We start from the raw sequence: 8,825 nt of genomic DNA, 5'->3' as shown, positions 1-8,825 counted from the left end.
TGGGGGTAGTAGTAGTAGTAGTATAAGGTTTTACGGCGCTCGCAACTGCTAAGGTCATATGAGCGCGCGAAACACAAGTTGTTCACCTCTGCGAAAGTTCACTTCACGGCTGGTAACTAATTTACTTTAAAATGCTAAAAAGTTAAAATATTCAAATTCGGTGTAAATAGGTGGGGGTGGGAGGGGGGAGAGAGGCTCGAACTGTAAAGCTGACAGCTGTGTGTGGCCTTCTATTTATGCAAGGTACCTTATCAGTCACACATAGACAATGTTTTGTTTTTTAAAAGCTACTCCAAAAGTAATTTCTGTTTAAAGTTGCATGATGAAAATCATTGCCTTAATATTGGTCATTAGGTATATGTATTGAGGTTTTAAAAGATATTAAATAGATTGTGAAATTTCACAAAAAATTTCTGCAGGCAGTTCAGGGCTTCAAGAGACCTACATTGCAGCAGATAAGACCCACTGTATGGTAGCGTTTCTCTCCCCTGGCTACATTCAGTCTTCACAGTGCAATGAAGAGTTCAACATTGTCCTGGCGAGACATTATGCTCAAGTGAGTGAGATTGTGAGGGCTAATTTGTTCTTTTGGAAAAAAATTATTTTTGTTTATTCATTTTTTAAATGTAAGTGTTTTTACGCTTTTATCAACCAAATTCCAATCATTTTTGGAGGCAGGTTTCTGACCCTGCCTGCCTTCAGGGCCAACCCTGGCTGAGAGGGATACAACATCCCAGCAGAAAGACCAAAATACTCAAGTGGATGGCCCTGGTCTGAACCCTAAACTGGGCGTTCTTAAACTCGGGTCGTTTTATGGAGTTCTCAAAGCTCTCAACCCCTTTGGCTCAGTCTAATTGGAGACAGATGTTAATTTCGGAGGTCCCACCTCTTCATTATCCTAAGAGTGTTGATAAGGGTGTTAAATTTATAATATACGTACCTTTTTTTACTAACAAAAAAGAATAAAAAATGGCTCTATCACTGCTTAAAATTTTTTTTCAGTAGGTCATCATCTCCGCATTACGTGAGCCTCTTTATATGACTGGCCCTTTAGTTTGTATGTTCAGGCCTCTGTTCTCCTTCTTTCTATCCACACTTTTGTTTCGTTTGTGTGTTCGGGATTCTGTGCGGGTGGTTGGAGAGTGCCAATGGTAGGTCCTACTTCTTTACTATCCCTCTGTTATTTCTGTCTGTCTGTCTTATTGTTTTCCAGCGCTAAATGACCATTATTGTGTCGATGTGCTTCTCTTTACTTTTAGTAGAGTTTTTACGGTGCTCACAACTGCACAAGGTCATGTGAGCGCCATGTGCTTCTCTTTACTCAAACAAACATGTCTTACCTTTTTCCCAGCACTAAATGACCATTATTGTACCGATGTGCTTCTCTTTACTGAAATCTCACTTTTTCCCAGCACTAAATGACCCTTACTGTATCGATGTGCTTCTCTTTACTCAAATCTCACTTTTTTCCAGCACTGAATGACCATTATTGTATACATTGATGTGCTTCTCTTTACTCAAACAAACAGGACTCTGTTCTCCTCATTCCTGTTCACACCAATGCCTTAGAGACGGTGCCCCGGAGATTCACAAGCATTCCGTGCATTGACATGGGCAGCGGCACGGGGGAGATAGCTCTGCTGGCAGAGAAGTTGGCGGATATGGTGATGAGAATGAAATTGCGTCAGAGTGTAAGTATCTCTGCGATCCTAGAGTTATGGACCCTTGAGGTATTCGTGGTATGACTAGTGATTACATCATCATCCTCATCGTAGGTGGTATTATTATTATTGTTATTACTATCATTATCATCGGCATCATCATCATCATCATTATCATCATCATCATCATCATCAGAGCTTCCCCATTGGTTGTGGCTGTCTTAGTTGAGAACGGTACTCCCCATCATGAAGGGGACAGCTTGCCACTTTGTGTACCAAAAGTCACTGCAAAGAGGCACCTCTACTCGCCAATCAGGGAAAAGACATCAAGAAGATCTGTCCTTTGGCAACAAGCCCATCAATCACTGCTGTTGTTTATATTCTTCATAGACAACCTGGCAGAATCCCTCCCAAACCCTGACTCACAACAACTAACCTCCACCAAGCTGATCTACTCAATGTTCGCTGATGACTGCACAATACTGGCCAGTCACGCAAAGAGAGAAAAAGCAAATGAAGCGACTCAGTTGATTGTGGACATGGTTGTGAAATGGAGCAATGACTGGAAAATTACCTTGAAAGCAACCAAGAGTGAAGTGTGCTTCTTCTCAACATGGGTGAAGGAGGCAACGTGGCAACCAATAATTCAGATTGAAGGGAAAAAGATACCATTCAACCCCACTCCACGTCTGCTGGGCGTCTACCTGGATAGACAGCTGACCTTCAACAAGCACATTGAGGAGGTGTCCAAAAGTGCAAACTCAAAAATGAAGGTTATCGGTGCTGTCAGCAACTCAAAATGGGGCTGGGGTAAGGAGTCGCTTAAGAAAGTATATCAGATGTTTGTGAAAAGCAAGATGGATTATGCTGCCCCAGCGTGGCAGCCTTGGCTGAGTGAGACCAGGGCAAAGGCCCTGGACAGAATACAAAACAAAGCCCTCCAACTTGTATCAGGTCAGCTGAAAACAACACCAACAGAAGCGCTGTGCTATGAGACCAGAACTGAGCACTACACCAACTATACAAAAAGAACATGCCTCAAGTCTGTAGAGATGGCTAAGAGATTACCAGACAACCATCCTAAAAAGAAAGCCCTTGATCAAGCAGTCAAGCCTAAAAACAGCAGGAAAAGTTGGTTTCGGATGGGCACCGATCTAGCAGACCACCTCCCCCCTGAAGCAGAGAATCGATGGCCGATCAATCTGGTGAGAGCTTGTCCATGGGAGACCCCTGGCGAAATCGAAATTTGGACAGAACTGAGAGGAGTGAAAGGAAAAGGTGATGATCCTGTAAAGGCACGTGAAGCAGCTGAGGATGTGATCAAAGGGGTTGGTGCGGATGTGACAATTTTCACCGATGGATCGGCTGTCGCAGGATACCGCGAAGGTGGAGCAGCAGCAGTGGTGATAATGAATGATGAACCACCATGAACAGAAAGTATTAAAACTAAAGGTGCATTCCTTACATCATCTTGTGATGAGGAATGCCAGGCAATGATGTCTGCTGCACAATGGATTGCTGACAATGGCCACAGTAGGACCAATGTGCTGATCTTGACTGACAGTCAGTCTCTCTGCAAGGGGCTGCTGGGCAACAGCACAGACATGAATGATTTGCGCAGCTAGTTCAGTGAAGCCAGAGCCACAATAAAAATCCAGTGGATTCCAAGCCTTTTTGGAATAGAAGGAAATGAGGCAGCAGACCAAGCTGCTCATGAAGCCAGAGAGATTGAAGGAGACAGACGACCAACAACATACAGAGGAGTCTTTCCAATGATCAAGAGGGAAATCAGAGACCCACCATGTAGAACTAAGTACCAGCACCTGGAAGATGTGTATTCTGGGTACTCCAGTAAGCAGGAACAAAAATCTATCACATGTCACTGGGACCAGGTTGAGCTAGCGAGACTGTGGTCGGACCATCATTGGAGTTTAAGATGGTATAAGAACTTTGTAAATGAAGAGCTCAGCCCATGTTGCTGAAGATGCGGCCATGAAAAGGAGGATGTCAAACATATGTTTGAATGTCCAGGAACAATGGCAATTTGAATGGAGTTATTTGGACGAGTGGAGGTGCCGCTAAGCATATTGACAATGGAACCGAAAAAGAGCCTCGCTCTCGCTTGAAGATTTCTTCGTGGAGTCCGTCAGGCCCATTAAGGAAACAAAAAAAAATCATTATCATCATCAACATCATCATCGTTGGTATTACCATCATCATCATCATCATCATCATCATCGTCGTCGTCGTCGTTGTCGTCGTCATCATCATCATCATCATCATCATCATCATCATCATCATCATCATCATCATCATTGTATAAAGAAGGTATTAAAACAGTTAAGACCTTGTTGTGTTTCCAGAAAATATATATTATACACAGCAATTCCTCTTTTTCTTGTTGTGCTTTTCTTGTTTCTTTTTTCGAGAAACATAACAATTTGCACAATGTCAATACATTTTTACGTAACCTAAAAATATCGGCACCAAAATCAGGACACAGGACCAAAAAAATAAAGTTTCTCAGTAAGTTTACTCAGTGTTAAAGGCCATTGACCCACATCACGCCATACAAAACACTCATTTGTTAAATAAAGTTTCCATAATGAAAAGGTACAGGCTGTGCTCAAGATATCTCTTATCATGGGTCAAACATTGCCATATTTCTGTCACTGGTGATGATGATGATGATGATGATGATGATGATGATGATGATGATGATGATGATGATGATGATGATAATGATCATGACGATGATCATGATGATTCTGAGAGACTTACTAAAACTATTTAAAAAACCTGTGGATTTTCTGGCAACAGCTCTGTAGTGCACTCATCTTCAAGCAAAAACTCCAAGAAAGGAGAGCGGCGGATTTCAAGAGGAGGTTCCGGTTGGAGGGAGGTCAAGTGGTCAGAAATTCCACGATGTCTGTGGAAGTGAAAAGTGGTAGGTGCTCTTCTTGTTATTGCCGCTGTTTTCATCTCACCTCTCACCAGACACCTGTCTTCATCTGTCATGTCACTTGTCACCTGTCTACATCTCTCTTGTCATCTGTCACCTGTCACCTGTCTACATCTCCCTTGTCACCTGTCACCTGTCTACATCTATCTTGTCATCTGTCACCTGTCTAAATCTATCTTGTCATCTGTAACCTGTCTACATCTATCTTGTCACCTGTCACCTGTCTACATCTATCTTGTCATCTGTCACCTGTCTAAATCTATCTTGTCATCTGTAACCTGTCTACATCTATCTTGTCACCTGGCACCTGTCTACTTCTCTCCTGTTACATGTCACTGCCACCTGTCTTCATCTGCCACCTGTCCACATCTTACTTGTCACCTGTCACTGTGGCAGTTTATGCCATTGGTGCCCCACTCCTTGTCACAGTAGGCCCACTGGCATCTGTAGTGTAGCGGTTCGGCGCTTTGCTGTCTCACGCAGGAGTCCCGAGTTCGATTCCTGAGAAAAGTTTTTGTGGACCAACATTTTTTACATAATCTCATGTAAAAACGCTACTTGTAGGCCAGTTGGTGTAAAGAAAAGCTGCTCATATTTCATAGACAAAACCAATAACCTTTGAAACGATTCTTCCTGGCAAATCGTATGAAATAGTTTTTTCTCTTCATGTACCGTATCGGTAGATGGTTCGAGGGAACACGTGAAGTTTTCCTTCCTTGTATTGAATCTGCCTGTCTTGGTTATTTATAACATGCAATAAAAATGATGGTGATGATGATGATGATGTTTTTTTATCATGTTCCGGAAGAAATTTTAAACGAACAGTAGAACACGGATAGGTAGAAAACAGAAGACTGGAACTCACGCATCTGTTGAACTATTCCTGCGGTCAGGTTTTTTTTTTTCCTTCTTTATATTTGTTAGATATCCCTCAAACTAGGGATCTGTCTGTCCCCCTCAGGGCAGTGCTACTGATTGAAGTGTCTTTGGGCCACTCCCAAAGGGGGGATATTTACAGGTTTTTCTAAATTAAAAGTTGGAGAGTCCGTGATCTGTGAATGTGGATACGACCAAGAGAATACTAACCATATCCTTCAGCACTGCCCACGCTACGCCACCCTTCGTACACAGACGTGGCAGAATGTGACTCCTCTTGAGAGAAAACTCTAAGGCAGTCTCTCAGATTTAAAGTGGACTGCACAGTTTGTGAGCGGCATTGGACTGACTGTCTAGCTGCTGTCATGCTCATAATTGTGCCGGAACGACACAGGGGTAACTGCTGCTTTATCTTTCCTCTTCCTTGCTCTTTATATGTTTGTCTCTCTCTTGTGAATTGCTAGTTCCGGGGTGCCTTGATAGTCGAAGCCGACTTAATGATGCTCTTGATGTTGGACGTCTCTGTTGACATCCACCCCTTGTCGCTCCTATGACCTTATGCAGTTGCGAGCGCCGTAAAACCTCACAAAAACTAAACTTAAAAAACTACGGATCCCTCGAAGCCGGTCCCGGTGAATTCAAGCTATCCATGTTTTCTGTATTTTACAATGTCATAAAACTTTAAATGCTCATATTTCCATCAACTTTTTGTTTTTTCTTATCAAAATATTTAACGCAATGATGGTGATGGTGACGATGGTGATGGTGACGATGGTGATGATGGTGATGACGATGATGATGATGATTATTTTTATTTTGTCAATGTACGTCTCATATTCACTTTTAATACGCCACCATCAATACGGTACAAGCTATTCATTAATTGCTTCTCCCAATTACTTTTTTATTTGGGTGCTAAGTTTTTAAAATTCATAATTTTTTTTTATTCGGCTTCTACAAGGAGATGTTGTTTATAGCTTTGCGGAGGATTGCTCAAAGCTGGCGGCCATTATGTGTGCGGTGATGAAGCAGCGAGCTCCGGGGCTCACCTGCCACCTGCGACCGTCCAACCCCACGCAGCGCTGGGGTCAGCTGCAATCGGCGGACCTGGTGGTCATGTTTGTGTCAGACCTGTTCATTTCTTCGCTGGCGCTGCTGGAGGAGCTTTACATGGTGCTGTGGAGACAGAGACTGGAGGACCAGCGGACCATTGCCTACTTTGTACAGGTGGTTTCTTCTTTTTTCTTGTCTGTCTGTCTGTCTGTCTTTCTTTCTTTCTTTCTTTCTTTCTTTCTTCTTTCTTTCTTTCTCTCTTTCTTTTTTTCTTTCTTTCTTTCTTTCTTCTTTCTTTCTCTCTCTCTTTCTTTTTTTCCCTTTCTCTCCTTCTTTCTTTCTTTCTTTCTCTCTCTTTCTTTTTTCCTTTCTCTCCTTCTTTCTTTCTTTCTTTCTTTCTTTCTTTCTTTCTTTCTTTCTTTCTTTCTTTCTTTCTTCTTTCTTTCTTCTTTCTTTCTTCTTTCTTTTTCTTTCTTTCTTACATGGTGCTGTTGATACAGAGGCTAGAGGCCAGCAGACTGTTGTCTACTTTGTACAGGTTGTTCTTTCTTTCTTTCTTTCTTTCTTTCCTTCTTTCCTTCTTTCTTTCTTTCTTACACGGTGCTGTGGAGACAGAGGCTGGACCATTGTCTACTTTGTACAGGTGGCTTCTTTTTTGTTGTTGTTGTCTTTCTTTCTTCTTTCTTTCTTTTGTTTTCTTTCTTTCTTTCTTTCTGTAAAACTTTTTTCACAATTGAATTTTCTCATTTTACTTTTTTTTACCCTTTAAAGATGTAGCAGACACCTTTGTCCAGTCAGCAGCAGGTGAAAGACAACGTTGTGGCACATTTAGAAACGTACAGAAATCTGAAAAATACAAATCTGCTTATTTAATTTACATAGTAGACATGTTGTTGTCTGACTTTTGGAATTTTGGATACATGAAACGTTTTGTTTTAGTAAGAGTTTTAAAGAACTTGCAGCACAGGAAGGTCATATATATATATATATAATAATATAAAAAAAATAAGTGCTGAAGATTAGAGGTGTTGCAAGAGAGTAACAAACACAAAAAAAAGAAGTAGGAGGGATAAGGACGATAGATGTTTGATAGGAAAGAAGGAGCAAACCACGCCAGAACACAGGTCAACCGCCCACACATATACAGAAAATAAGAATTGAAGAATCTGTAAGAGTAACAAAACTATGCTTCTCTTTTAAAGTACCGTACTCTAAAACTGCATGTCTTCAAGTGTTGTCGAATGACCAGAATTATATTTCAGTGTGATTGTGAAGCAAGACAAATAATTTATATTAGTGTATTTAATTCAGTGTGATCATTATGCATGACAAATACCATATAAATAAAAATTGTATATGTGCAGTTCTTACAATTTTACAGGAGAGCCCCACCCCCCCACCCCCCCAAAAGCTTAATGTTGCTTACCAAGAATTTTAGATAACAAACTCTTTGCAAACATCCCAAGTGAATATTTTTAAGAAGACAATTTTGACTAATGCTTCCTTATTTTCTAGCAAATTTTGTTTTCTTGGTAACAGCATTCAATTTTTTTGGCTCTACTGTAAAATTGTTAAAACTGCATATTATTTTATTGTACTTTTAAAATTGGCTGCAGGAATATTTTATGGTTTTATATATTCAGTACTTTTGAGCATGGCGAATATGTTTTCTATTTTTCTATTTCAGTGTGACAAAGTAGCATGACGAATAATTTATGTTAATATATTTGGTAGCTTTTCAGCACCAGGGGCTAGACTCTATCCCAAAAAATGCTGTTTTGAAAATTTTAATCGAAGGTAAAGTTTTTGGACCCTTGTTCAGTATCTTTGTTGAAAGGCAAGGAGAGTTATCACTATAACCAAACAAATATATATATATATAGACACCAATGAAACCAAACTTCTCCTATAGGTAGGGCAATGCCTGCTGTTGTGTAGGTCAAGATTTCTGGAAACCCCCGAAATCTGGGTTAGCCCACTTGTCCTTAAAAGCGACCATTTCAGTGTGATCTTCAAGCTTGACCGAAAAATATCTTTTTTTCTTTTTAAAATATCAGTGTGACCATGGAGCGTCCACGCCTTTTCACTTACAAGCGCTGCCGTTCTCTGTGAGTCTGGAGGACAATCTGTGGAGGCGTTTGGAGAGAGCCAGCAGCAATAAAAGCCCTCGATATATGGTCAGCTGTTGTTGTTTTTGTTGTTGTTGTTTTTCTAAAGACTTGCTGTTGTTGTTTTTGTTATTGTTGTTTTTCTGTTGTTATTTTTGTTGTTGC

The 8,825-nt window shown here is 40.8% G+C and overlaps 1 protein-coding gene across 1 annotated transcript in view; it reads left to right on the top strand.

Annotated features, from left to right (window-relative positions):
• The window catches only part of LOC101860892, a 14,472-nt gene that overhangs the window by 3,189 nt on the left and 2,458 nt on the right, over positions 1 to 8,825 (top strand). Inside the window, exons 3-7 of the mRNA XM_005097587.3 lie at positions 420 to 556; positions 1,530 to 1,691; positions 4,482 to 4,608; positions 6,461 to 6,726; positions 8,610 to 8,729. Of these exons, the coding sequence (XP_005097644.2) occupies positions 420 to 556; positions 1,530 to 1,691; positions 4,482 to 4,608; positions 6,461 to 6,726; positions 8,610 to 8,729 (812 nt within the window). The remainder of the gene's footprint in view (positions 1 to 419; positions 557 to 1,529; positions 1,692 to 4,481; positions 4,609 to 6,460; positions 6,727 to 8,609; positions 8,730 to 8,825) is intronic.

The sequence above is a fragment of the Aplysia californica genome, unplaced genomic scaffold, assembly GCF_000002075.1.
Source record: "Aplysia californica isolate F4 #8 unplaced genomic scaffold, AplCal3.0 scaffold00158, whole genome shotgun sequence".
Classification (NCBI taxonomy): Eukaryota; Metazoa; Mollusca; class Gastropoda; order Aplysiida; family Aplysiidae; genus Aplysia; species Aplysia californica.
This window is presented reverse-complemented; position numbering and strand designations above follow the sequence as displayed.